The sequence below is a fragment of the Mercenaria mercenaria genome, chromosome 8, assembly GCF_021730395.1.
Source record: "Mercenaria mercenaria strain notata chromosome 8, MADL_Memer_1, whole genome shotgun sequence".
NCBI classification, from domain to species: Eukaryota; Metazoa; Mollusca; class Bivalvia; order Venerida; family Veneridae; genus Mercenaria; species Mercenaria mercenaria.
In genome coordinates, this window is record NC_069368.1 from 41493829 (window position 1) to 41508430 (window position 14602).

At 38.3% G+C, this 14602-nt stretch overlaps 1 protein-coding gene across 1 annotated transcript in view; it reads right to left on the minus strand.

The window, feature by feature from the left end:
• Positions 1-14602, minus strand: part of LOC123566525 (uncharacterized) — a 58153-nt gene that overhangs the window by 18788 nt on the left and 24763 nt on the right. The window contains exons 6-7 of the mRNA XM_045360706.2: positions 10195-10321; positions 1141-1253 (exon numbers count right to left, since the gene is read on the minus strand). Coding sequence (XP_045216641.2) covers positions 1141-1253; positions 10195-10321 — 240 coding nt within the window. The remainder of the gene's footprint in view (positions 1-1140; positions 1254-10194; positions 10322-14602) is intronic.

Consider the following 14602-nt stretch of genomic DNA (forward strand, 5'->3'; position numbering starts at 1 on the left):
GTAGTCGGTTTTGTTTCCACGCATACCTATGTTTATCGTTGATGGAACCTCCATAAACTACATGAAAGCTGCAGGTTAGTACTGCCGCATGTACACAACTACAGATCAGTTCGAACGGCTATGTTGTCTTTTTTGGCGACTTTGCGTACAATTAAAAATTACTGTATCGTCGGCACAATTTGTTCGTTGGGACTTAAATTTGTGGTTGAGCTCAACCACGAAAATTAATCCCCCGCGAATAATAATGATTTCACGGTACACCTAAAATTTGAAAGTAACATCTATGCTGTACCACAGAAAAGTGGTCTTGGTTTTTCCCTACAGTCAATCATAAAAAAGTTACAACAGAAGTTATTTATAGTAACAACTAAGGGAAGTTAATCTTTATAAAAAAAAAATCCTGACCAGGTAGAGATAGGTCAAAGTACACCTCAAAATTGAATGTTATATGCATGTTGTACTACAGAAAAGTGGTCTCCATTTTTCCCTACGACTTGTAATGAAAGAGTTACAATATAAGCTATCTATAGTAACAACAAAGGGACCTGCACATGACACTTTGTCTCAGGATGGTGTATAATTGTGCCAAGTTACATCAAAATCCCTCCATGCATGAAGAAGAAATGTTCCAGACGGTCATTCTTGTATCTGACCTTTGGCCTCTAAGTGTGACCTTGACCTTAGACCTAGGGACCTGGTACTTGCGCATGACACTCCGTCTTGTGGTGGTGAACATTTGTGTGAAGTTATATCAAAATCCCTCCATGCATGAAGAAGAAATGCTCCGGACAAAGTTTTCATTCTTGTATCCTTTGCCCTCTGTGACCTTGATCTTAGACCTAGGGACCTGGTTCTCGCGCAAGATACTCCGTCTCATGATGGTAAACAATTGTGCCAAGTTACATCAAAATCCCTCCAAGCATGAAGAGATACGCTCCAAACAAAGTCATTCTTGAATTTGACCTTTGACCTCTAAGTGCGATCTTGACCTTAGACCTAGGGACCTGGTTCTTGCGCAAGACACTCTGTCTCATGATGGTGACAATTGTGCAATCATTTTGAAATGGGCATATAAAAAGTCAGTGCATTAGAGCTATGTAAGTAAAAAAACTAATTCAAAACTGAAAAACTCTGAAGTACCTTTAGAACAGTTTCTTTGTCTTTCCAGCAGTAACTAATCATTATATGTTTCCCTCCTGGTGTTGTTGCAGCCTTCCCTGTATCTGCTGTTTTCTTGTGAGATTTTTTCATTTCTGTAAAACCAGCAATAAAAAAGATTAAAATCATTACATATCTTACATATATACAAAGTTTCAAAGCTATAGCTCTTATAATTTTCAAGGGCAGTTAGATGACCATGATGGTCCTATGTTACTCACCTAAGATTCAAAGCTTACTTTAACAAGAGCTCGTCGACCACGAAATGCCCCCCTTGATGCATTCAGTAATTGCACAAGGAACAGAAATTATATGCTCACTGTAAACAAAAGTTCTACCATTCTGGTTTAATCTGACCTTGACCTTTAACCTATTAACCTAACAAGAGATTACAGAGTGATCTTGGAGCCATCCATTGAGCCATTTTCGAATGTTCCAAATTTCAAGACTAGCTCAAGGTCAAAATCAAGGTCAAATTTCATTTCGGTACAAAACAATGTGTATGTGGTCCAAATTTGAAAGCTGTGGCTTGAGAAATGTGAAAGCAGGTCACAAGATCAATTTCAGGGTCAAAGTTCATTTCGGTAGACAGAACTATGCATGTGCTTCAAATTTGGAGGCTGAAGCTTGAGAAATGTAAAAGCAGGTAATAGGTAAAAATCAATGTCAAATTTCAATTCAAAACACAAAAATATGCATGCGGTCCAAATTTGAAGCCTGTAGCTTGAGAAATGTGAAAGTAGGTCACTAGGTCAATCTCAAGATCAATTTTCATTCCAGTACACAAAACTATGCATGTGGTTCAAATTTGAAGGCTGTAGCTTGAGAAATGTGAAAGTAGGTCACTAGGTCAAAATCAAGGTCAAATTTTATTTCGGAACACAAAACTATGCAAGTGGTCCAAATTTGAAGCCTGTACCTTCAGAAATGTGAAAGTAGGTCACTAGGTCAACCTCAAGATCAAAGTTCATTTCAGTACACAAAACTATGCTTGTGGTTCAAATTTGAAGGCTGTAGCTTAAGAAATGTGAAAGTAGGTCACTAGGTCAAAATCAAGGTCAAATTTTACTTTGGAACAAAAAACTTTGCATGTGGTCCAAATTTGAAGCCTGTACCTTCAAAAATGTGAAAGTAGGTCACTAGGTCAATAACAAGGTCAAAGTTTTTTTCAGTACACAAACCTGTGCATGTGGTCCAAATTTGAAGGCTGTAGCTACAGAAATGTGAAAGTAGGTCACTAGGTCAAGATCAAGGTCAACTCATGTCAAGGTTCATCTTGCCACTCAAAACTATACATGTGTTCCAAATTTGAATGATGTAAGTTATGGACATGAAGTTTTTCCCTATGTAAGTCTATATATGAACCATATGACCCCTGGGGCAGGGCCATATTTGACCCTAGAGGGATAATTTGAACAAACTTGGTAGAGAACAACTAAATGATGGTACATTACAAAATATCAAAGGCATAGTCTTTGTGGTTTGGACAAGAAGATTTTCAAAGTTTTTCCCTATATAAGTCTATGTAAACCATGTGACCCCCAGGGCGGAGCCATATTTGACCCTAGGGGAATAATTTGACCAATCTTAGCAGAGGACCACTAGATGATGTCATATACAAAATATCAAAGCCCTAGGCCCTGTGGTTTTGGACAAGAGGTTTTTCAAAGTTTTTTCCTATATAAGTCTATATAAACCATGCGACCCCCAGGGTGGGGCCATATTTGACCCTAGGGAAATAATCTAAAACAATCTTGGTAGAGGATCACTAGATTTTGCTGCATACCAAATATCAAAGCCCTAGGTCCTATGGTTTTGGACAAGCAGATCAGAAACGGTTTAACTGTTCCTGGCCAATGTGACCTTGACCTTTGACCTAATAACCTCAAAATCAATAGAGGTCATCTGCTGGTCATGGCCAACCTAACTATCAATTTTCCTGACACTAGGCCCAAGCATTCTTGAGTTACTGCCTGGAAACCATTTTGCTGTTCCTGGTCACTGTGACCTTGACCTTTGACATACTGACCTCAAAATCAATAGGGGTTATCTACTGGTCATGATCAACCTTCCAATCAACTTTCGTGACCCTAGGCCTAAGCGTTCTTGAGTTATCATCCGGAAATGGTTTTACTGTTCAGGGTCACTGTGACTTTCACCTTTAATCTACTGACCTCAAAATCAATAGGGGTCATCTGCTGCTCATTATCAACCTCCCTGTCAACTTTTATGATCCTAGGCCCAAGCGTTCTTGAGTTATCATCCGGAAACCGTTTTACTATTCAGGGTCACTGTGACCTTGACCTTTGACATACAGACCTCAAAATCAATAGGGGTCATCTGCTGGTGATGACCAACCTCCCTATCAACTTTCATGATCCTAGGCCAAGTGTTCTTGAGTTATCATCCGGAAACTGTTTTACTATTCAGGGTCACTGTGACCTTGACCTTTGACATACAGACCTCAAAATCAATAGGGGTCATCTGCTGGTGATGACCACTATCAACTTTCATGATCCTAGGCCCAAGCGTTCTTGAGTTATCATCCGGAAACGGATTGGTCTACATTCCGACCGACCAACTGACATCTGCAATACAATATACCTCTCCTTCTTCGAAGGGGGTCATAAAAATTCTGGTAGATGGTCATGCAAGGAAAATATCTGCAAAGTTGTTTAGAAATAGTGCCAGTGTTTTCTGACAGGACGATTTTTAAGTTTCAACTAAAAATATATATGTTGGTAATGACACTGTGTGCCTGTGGGGGTGGGGGGGATGAAAGTAAATGATGACACAGGAATCTAAGACATAATACCAAGAAATAGTAAATTTATCTTTTGGTTAGGATGGGGATAACATGGAAGAGTGTCATTTAATTCAACTCATGACATAATTATCACTTTCATTTCATTTTAGTCTGATATTACGTCCAACACATTCACGTCTGAAAACGAGTGAATAGATAGTGATTCACATACGAACATAAATTGTAAGCTCCAGCATAAATTGTAAGCTCCAGATTATAAGAAACGAAAGAAATATTTCATTTTGCTGTAGGTAATACATTTATCTTGTGAACAGAAACGTTCTTTAGCATATTCTGCATAAAATCTATAGACAAGAGCACCACAATGCAGAGCAATACATGCCCGAAGGTATGACCTTTGACCCCTAAGTGTGACCTTGACCTTGAGGCGAGCCATCCGAAACATGCGCTCTGCAGGTCGTCTCGATGTGGTGAACATTTGTGCCAAGTTTCTTTAAAATCCTTCAAGCAGTTCAAGAGTTACAGAACAGGCACAAAAGAAATCAATAATACAGGTCAGTGGGTGACTTTCTTCAGGTCCAGCAAAGTGCTCATAACATGACTAACAGCATATTACACAAAACCAAGTAGATTAATTTGTATTTCAGAAATAATTTTCTTTTCGCCATTAAATCATCATTGTGCTAGCAATCATATCTGAAGGACTGAAATACATGTACCTCAATTACACCGGTTTTAAATAGCTGTTGCTTGTGACTGTGTGGACGGAAAGACAGGGAAAGTAGCTAGAGTCACTGACTGGGACTAAGGGATACCATACTAAGGACCAGCTTGAATACCCCCAACAAGTCAAAATATCTTTATTTGGACCAACTAAAGTACCCTCCCTTACTAAGCAGGGCACTCGTTTAGCCATTTTTGGGGCCGAATATGGGCCCCATTCCCCTCATAAAATAATATGTTTTTTTCCCCTTTCTCAGAAGAAAATTCCCCTGATAATAGGTTGTTTAACAAAACTAGATATGAACTCACTTTCATGTTATATTATAGTGCCTCTAAGGAAGGTTACTGCTGCAGTATAGTTACGTTAGTTAGAAATGACTAAAAACAGTAGTAACTAGAGCTTTCACTAAAGGTGATGAATGTACCACCCGCATGCACTGACACAGTACATTGCAATTTGACGCACATAAGATTGCATAATTATGTAGACTGTATGTATATAGACTGTATGTATACAGTATAGTAACAAACAAGAGCTGTCAGAGGACAGCAACGCTCGACTATTCAACAGCCTTGTCGACTGAATGAATACGAAAGTCGAAAAAGGGGCATAATTTTGTAAAAAAGCAAAATAGAGTTATGGACCTGTGCAATGTAAGTCAGTTTATCACAGTGAATAAGTGTGTGAAGTTTCAATCCATTCCCACAAGTGGTTACTGAGATACCAGCTTACATACAAAACCTTAACCAAAAATTTCTAAGTCGAAAAAGGGGCATAATTTTGTAAAAAAGCAAAATAGAGTTATGGGACCTGTGCAGTGTAAGTCAGTTTATCACAGTGAATAAGTGTGTGAAGTTTCAATCCATTCCCACAAGTGGTTACTGAGATACCAGCTTACATACAAAACCTTAACCAAAAATTTCTAAGTCGAAAAAGGGGCATAATTTTGTAAAAAAGCAGAATAGAGTTATGGGACCTGTGCAATGTAAGTCAGTTTATCACAGTGAATAAGTGTGTGAAGTTTCAATCCATTCCCACATGTGGTTGCTGAGATACCAGCTTACATACAAAACTTAACCAAATCGGGACGCGGACGTGGACGCGGACGCCGACGCGGACGCCGACGCATGGGCGAGTCCAATAGCTCTACTATTCTATGAATAGTCGAGCTAAAAACAAAGTCCCATAACTATGCAGAATATTTATCTAAAAGAATGTAGCATGCACCATGCACAACTAGGGTTGGTACTGATCACTTGTGTGAAGTTTCATTAAATTGTGTGCAAGGGTTTGGTAGATTTGGCACGCACAAGATTGCATATGCAGACTGTATGTACATAGTATGTTAACAAGAAACAAAGTCCCATAACTCTGCAAATTTTTTTTCTGAAAGAACCTAACATGACCCATGCACAACTACTGTTGTTACTGATCACTTGTATGAAGTTTCATCAAATTGTGTCAAGGGGATGAGGAGAGATGGTGCGCACAAGATTGTGTCTATGTATATAGTATAGTAACAAAAAAACAGAGTCCCATAACTCTGCAAATTTTTTTTCTAAAAGAACCTAACATGCCCCATGCACAACTACTGTTGGTACTGATCACTTGTGCGAAGTTTCATTAAATTGTGTCAAGGGGATGAGGAGAGATGGTGCGCACAAGATTGTGTCTATGTATATAGTATAGTAACAAAAAAAAAACAAAGTCCCATAACTCTGCAAATTTTTTTTCTAAAAGAACCTAACATGCCCCGTGCACAACTACTGTTGGTACTGATTACTTGTGTGAAGTTTCATTAAATTCTGTCAAGGGGATAAGGAGAGATGGTGCGCACAAGATTGCGTCTACGGACAGACAGACAGACAGACAGACAGACAAACCTGAAACCAGTATACCCCCCCTTACAACTTTGTTGTCGGGGGGTACAATAAGTGTGAAAAGTAGTAACATACATATGGCTAAAAACTTCCCCTTTTTGTCTTAAAATGATAAAAAATTCCCTTTCCTAAGGGTATGGGTACCTGTCCCCAAAAGTTGTCTAGTGCCCTGCTTACACATCAAGAGCCAGTTTCTGGTGTTGTCACCCTTACTGGCAAAACCAATCCTAGACCCTGGCATGTACAAAGACACTCATGCTGTAAATTATTTCAAAACCAGATGCCCACGGGCAACATGTCGAGCCCGCTAGCTGTCAAAAGGACTAGGAGTTGCACATGACACCCTGTCTCATTGTGGCAAACATTTATGCCAAATGAAAAATGATTGCAAAAAGTCACAATACAAGTTATTTATATAACAACAAAGGGAAGTAAATCTTTAAACTAGAAATGTGTCCATGGGACACAGAGGCCACTATATGACAAAGGACACAAATTTTTTCCTAGGTCAGGGGCCATAACTCCTACAATACTGAATGAATCCGGAGGCGAAACCCCAGGTGCACAACTGCACATGCTGACCAACATATCTGTAAACTTTGGTGACTCTAGGTCAAATAATTTTGGAGCTACGCGCGACACAACATTAAAATGACCAATTTTTAACTTAGTCAGGGGCCATAACTCCTACATGACTGAATGAATCCGGACACGAAACCCCAGGTGCACAACTGCAGATGCTGACCAACATTCCTGTAAACTTTGGTGACTCTAGGTCAAATAATTTTGGAGCTACACGCGACACAACATTAAAATGACAAATTTTTAACTTAGTCAGGGGCCATAACTCCTACATGACTGAATGAATCAGGACGCAAAACCCCAGGTGCACAACTACACATGCTGACCAACATTCCTGTAAACTTTGGTGACTCTAGGTCAAATACTTTTGGAGCTATGTGCAACACAACATTAAAATGACCAATTTTTTACTAAGTCAGGAGCCATAACTCCTACACGACTGAATGAATCCGGATGCAAAACCTCAGATGCACAACTACACATGCTGGCCAACATTCCTGTAAAGTTTTGTGACTCTACGTAAAATACTTTTGGAGCTAGGCGCAACACAGCACTAAAATGACCAATTTTTACAAAGTCATGGGCCATAACTCATACACAACTAAATGAATCCGGATGCGAAACCCCAGGTGCACAACTACACATTCTGACCAACATTCCTGTAAAGTTTTGTAACTCTACGTCAAATACTTTTGGAGCTAGGCGTGACACAACATTCTCGGAAGGACGGATGCACGGACAAGGGCAAATCTATATGCCCCCACCAAAGTGGGGGCATAAAAAATCTAAGTCCAAACAAAAATCCTTACCAGTAGAGATAGGCCAAAATACACCTCAAAACTGGATTTAACATGCATATTGTACTATAGAAAAGTGGTCTTGATTTTCCCTACGACCAGTAATAAACTAGAAAATGCTTTTGTAAAAAAGAGCATGTCTCCCCCAATGCAAAGTCCTATAGGCAAGAAGTCAATAGGGGTCAGGAGCGAAAGTCAAAGAGACACTGATGGTTGGTTGCAATAGGGATCATCTACTTGGCATGTCCAGTCATCCTGCTAAATTTCAACACTTTTGGCCTAGTGGTTCTCAAGCCACTGTTCAGGCTCCTGTGACCTTGACCTTTGATCAAGTGACCTCAAAATAAATAGGGGTCATCTACTCTGCATGTCCAATCATCCTATTAAGTTTCAACATTGTAGATTAAGTGGTTCTCAAGTTATTTCCAAAAAATGATTTTACATGAACAGGCCACTGTGACCTTGACCTTTAATAGACTGACCCCAAAATCAATAGGGGTCATCTACTATGCATGTTCAATCATCCTATGAAGTTTCAACATTCTGGGTGAAGTGGTTCTCTAGTTATTGATCGGAAATGGTTTTCAATGTTCAGGCCCCTGTGACCTTGACCTTTGACGGAGTGACCCCAAAAACAATAGGGGTCATCTACTTTGCATGTACAATCATCCTATGGAGTTTCAACATTCTGGGTCAAGTGGTTCTCTAGTTATTGATCGGAAATGGTTTTCAATTTTGAGGCCCCTGTGACCTTGACCTTTGATGGAGTGACCCCAAAATCAATAGGGGTCATCTACTCTTCATGACCAATCATCCTATGAAGTTTCAACATTCTGAGTCAAGTGGTTCTCTAGTTATTGATCGGAAATGATTTTCAATGTTGAGGCCCCTGTGACCTTGACCTTTGACGGAGTGACCCCAAAATCAATAAGGGTCATCTACTCTTCATGACCAATCATCCTATGAAGTTTCAACATTCTGGGTCAAGTGGTTCTCTAGTTATTGATCAGAAATGGTTTTCAATGTTCAGGCCCCTGTGACCTTGACCTTTGACGGAGTGACCCCAAAATCAATAGGGGTCATCTACTCTTCATGACCAATCATCCTATGAAGTTTCAACATTCTGGGTCAAGTGGTTCTCTTGTTATTGATCAGAAATGGTTTTCAATGTTCAGGCCCCTGTGACCTTGACCTTTGACGGAGTGACCCCAAAATCAATAGGGTTCATCTACTCTTCATGACCAATCATCCTATGAAGTTTCAACATTCCGGGTCAAGTGGTTCTCTAGTTATTGATCGGAAATGGTTTTCAATGTTCAGGCCCTTGTGACCTTGACCTTTGACGGAGTGACCCCAAAAACAATAGGCGTTGTCTACTCCAGCAGCCCTACAAACCTATGAAGTTTGAAGGTTCTAGGTCAAATGGTTCTCCAGTTATTGCTCAGAAATGAAGTGTGACGTACGGACGGACGGAAGGACGGACAGGGTAAAAACAATATGGGGGAGACATAATAAAAAGTTACAATATAAGCTATTTATAGTAAGAACAAAGGGAAGTAATTCTAGGTTCTTGCACATGACACTCCATCTCATGATGGTGAGTTACATCAAAATCCCTCCATGCATGAAAAAGAAATGCTCCGGACAAAGTCATTCTTGAATATGACCTTTGACCTCTAAGTGTGACCTTGACCTTAGACCTAGGGTCCTGGTTCTTACGCATGACACTCCGTCACATGGTTGTGAAAATTTGTGCCAAGTTACATCAAAATCCCTCCATGCATGAAGAAGAAATGCTCTGGACAGTCATTACTGAATTTAACCTTTGACCTCCAAGTGTGACCTTGACCTTTGAGATAGGAACTGCAGTTTGCGTATGACACTCCGTCTCACTGAGGTTAAAACTCTTGCCAAATATAAACGAGATTGCTCCATGCATGTCAAAGTTATGGTCCGGACAAACAAATCCAGACAGACGCACATACACCGAACAGCCATTTGGACAACTATGTCTTTGCTTCCGCAAGCGGGCTCGACAACAAACCATTTATAAATGAATGTGTAAATCCAAATGCTTTTATCAGAAAAAATGATTTTATTTCTTCTATTTGTAGAATATGGTATTCAAGGAAAAAAAATCCCAGGCAGTAGGTTAGTATGGGAGTTTCCAGCATTCAGGTAACTTGGTGGTAACTCAGCCCAACAGTTACCCCCGCACTCAATGTTCACATGGAAAACTGCAACCAGTGAAATCTTACAATCTATAATCTGCCTACCCCTACTCACCTTCCTCATGATGCAGTCTCTCATCTTGGTCAACGAGAACAAACCAAGCACTATTTGCTGTTGTCTTGATGTCGTAGTCTGCATCTTTCCGTAGTGAATCTAAAGTTTTCATCAGCTCTTTATCTTTCTGTAATTATATTACAATAATACCAATTAATATAACATACAAATTTTTAATTATTTCCCTTTACTTTGTTTTTTTAATTAGGTTTGAATCAATCCAACATACAAGGGTTGTCACATGAAATTGTAAACATTGGAAATAACAATGAAAATTGTGGAGACAAATTCACGAGGTTTCCCAAGTCATTTAACACAGCATTTAGGAATCCACTCTGAAAAAAAAATTAAATGTATTAAAGATGTTTTTCACAATTATTTCTAGCGGACAGAATTTTTTGTAATTTTGCATATTCATAGATTGATGTATGACAAGATTAAATAAAAAATAAAAATGATAGGTACCCATGCTTCTTTTTTCGATATTCAAAGTTCATTAAGAACACCAAATCGGTATTTTTGTCTCAAGAAACAATACAAACATGTCATAATAAAACTACTGCAAACAACCATTTATTCAAAGTTTCACTCTGATGTTACTGTTTATGCATCACAATTAATGAAACCAGTATAACTATGCATAAAATGTCAACATATAGATTTATTAACTCAGAAACATTACTCTTGACAGATGTCGAAAGTATCTGAAACTGAGAAAAACACGAAGTATTTCTTAATGATATGAAAAATCTAGCGGACAGAATTTTACCAAATTTTATATTATGTAAGCTAGAACTAAGACAAAACAATTTAAACCAAAAAAATAATATCAACCCGTGCTTGTTTTCAAGAAAAATTAAAAAATATTCACTCCACCCACAAAAGTATTTTTTCATTACCCCACCCACCTAAATATTATGAACATTTTTTTTCTTATAAAACAAATTGCACAATGTTATTATCAGTTTCTTAACCAGTTTTCTTACTCACATGCGAAATAATGCTCCTTTAAGGTTGCATGCCTCTAGGTCAAATACTTTTTGAGATACGTGCTACACAAGCTTTCACATGCCATTTACGTATATATTTGACCACGTCAAGGGACATAAATCTGTGTTTTACTGAGTGAAACCTCAAATAAAAGCACTGGTGCACAACTTCCCATGCTGAATTTAATTCTTGTATGGTTTCATAACTCTTGGTGCATATACTTTTGAGGTACATGAAACACAATTGTTTAGACCCTTTATGTACAATTTGAACTCTGGTCTTACTACGTAAAATGCGGGATGGGGCACAAAAAGTATAACATTTTTAGGAAGTCACATTTGAACTTGAAGGAGATAGATCTACGTTAAGATTTTCTGGAATTTTATTTGACTTGGAGTCCGCTGCATCATTACTGGACGAAATAGTTTACTTTCAAATTGGCTGTCCACAATGTATTCGATTCGAGCACTTCCTACGACTACTCCTCCAATAAAACACCATTACTTTTAAAGGTAAAATATGGATGCACGACCTATATTGTCAGTACATGCGATATTTTTTGCGCGAGTGCGCTGCATATCCAACATGCACTTTCGGCGGCGAATCCTGAACTTTACAGTGGTTATCGCTTGCTGCGCGATTGAGCTGCGCACAAAATATTGTGATGAACTCCTTTAAAAGTTAAATTAAAATGCAGCTACTTGCGCATGTTGTGATTTTATGACTGTACACCACATGCAGCAGCATTATGTGCATCTTTTACCAATACACATGCATGTTCAATATAATACACTTTCACTAAAATATTTCAGTAAAAAGTAACATATACAGTATAGATCTATATCTAAAACCTTCAACACTGTTAACTGATAGGAATGAAAAAAGCTTTCAGCAGGAATGAGATTTACGAAGAGTTCCTAGTAAAGATCTAGGAAATAGGAACAAGTTTTATTTTCTAAATGTCAGACCATTCACCACAGCTGGAGTGATGTTGAGAAACTGTTTCGTGCATGGCCATTTGTTGGGGATACAGTCGGACGTGAGAAATAGTACTAAGAAATATTGAGACCTATACCACATTGTAGAGTGCAGTGAGTTATTGAAACTTCCCATGTATTTCTTTCCAGGCACGCCAATGTGACTTGAGAAAAAACAAGAAAGCAGGCTGTCAACCAGGTCTTCTCCAAAATATAGGAAGAATATAGGAATATTTTCACAACAAATATAGGAGTTTTTTGATAGTTTTGAGGCAAAATATAGGAGTTTTCAACAACATATATTTTCATTTACTGGTACATATACTATCAACTCTTACCTGTACACTTACTGTCTGACTGTTTCTACCTTAATCAATGTCTAGAATGTCTACCATTCTCTTCAACAGCATCACAATCCAGACAAGACAGAAGACTGATACAAAGCCCACAACATATTCTTCTGTACCTTTCATTGCTCTCAAGCTGTTTTCGTGCAGACTTGGATTTCATTGATTTTGGAAATTAGACAGTGAAATAATCCACACTTACCCTCTAGTTTGTTAATACTCTGGTCATGGCTGGCAACAATGTCAACCATCTGCTTGGTACATGTCTTAGGAACAGGCTCTCATCCATGTCAAACACCAGTTGAAGGTCTTTAAAATCTTCTCTTCTGACTGGCTGCTGCTTGAAGAACTGATACATGTCAAAAGTTAACTCTTCTGCATCACTTCCAAAACAGTTCAGACCTTTTCTAAAAGCATTGTGCACTGTATGGAGGTTGCAGGGTTCAAAGACAAGCAAACCCAGGTTGCCATCTGCTTTCAAACTTTCATTGACTTTTCTGTGAATGGATTTGTTGACATTCGGGCCATCAGATGAGAGACTTATCAAATTCTTCATGGGTAGGTCTACTTCAAAATCATTCTCTAATTTAAGGAAAGCTTCACTTACAATGTCAGCTGTTGCTTGGCCAAAGTGAAAAGCTTTCAAAAACCTCACAGACACTTCTCCTTCAATATTGCTCCAAAATCTTATCAGTATGTCCATTTGTCTACATTGCTGTGCTGTAGTAGTTTCATCAAACATAAGAACATACCCTAAATTTCCATCTATAACTTCCTTCACAATTGCTTCTGTCAAAAATGGTCTTATGGCTTCTGAAACTATGTATGATGCTTTTGTCCTTGACAAAGAAAACCGATCAGCAATATCACACTTGAACATCTTTCTGAAACACTTTGTCAAGGCCATCACATGTTCTGAATGAAAAATCAGCAGCTGCTACTTTAAAACACCACAACAGCTCAGATTCTGTGACTTGATGTTTCAAAGGGTGACTTGTGAATACATGTTATATTTGCCTCTGCTCAATATCACTTGAACCTACAGTAGCTGGTTTATTAGATGCTCCAGAGGCTGTCACCCTTGGTCAACACTTTTTGGGCAGTGACGCGGCAGTGTTCTCAGTCTCTGAGAAAATCTTCCTGTTGACAATTCAGTAAAAGAAAACTTTGAATTTTGGTAAAACTGCATTAACTGTATATTTAAAACAGACATGGTACTTCTGCACCAGTTTGTCATCTTTACTATACTTTTTTGATGTCAGAGATCACAGAGATTTGCCTTGTATTTCATCATTGGGGAGTATCTGAAAGAAAATGTCTGAATGAGACTTTGATTTACCTGAAAGACCCATGTCCTGTTTCACTGCCTTGCAAAGTGACCGTACAGATGATGAAGAAAAGCAAAACTAATTATCTTAAGGATGGTGATGCTGTGGCAGAAATGGGAATTTTCTTACCTATAAAATAAAGAATCCAAAAGCAGTATCAAACCAAGATTTACTCTTTTATTCATCGGCAAGAACTTTATGAAAAAATATAGGAATATTTTTCAAAATATAGGAAAATATAGGAAATATAGGAGGTTTTTCAGAATATAGGATTTTGATCCAAAATATAGGAAAATTTAGGAATATAGGAATCAGTTGACAGCCTGAGAAAGGCATAAAGTACATTACTGCTGAATAACTGCAGGTGACAATGTCCTCAGAAACGATGTTATAGTTGTAATATTTATATATTTAGTGAAGGTATGTTTATTCTAGCTGATAGCACTTTTATGAAAAAAGGATGAAATTTCTTTTGTTTCAAAATATTCTTATAAATGTCAGAAAATTACTAAATAATGATATTCAGTCAGCAAATTTCTGTTTTATGGCCCTGCATGTAAATGTCTGTTTCAAAGTGTTGCCACACTCTGTTCCTTTATTTATACGTTCTGAGCTTCTTGTCTATATACTTTGCGTTGTCCATATATATATATAATCAATCATGTTCTAGACTGTACATGCACTTCTGTAGTGCTATGTTTTGTAGAGGCTGCATTGTGGAAAAGCTGCACAGTATCAGAGTAACATATGGGAAGTGTACAGATAG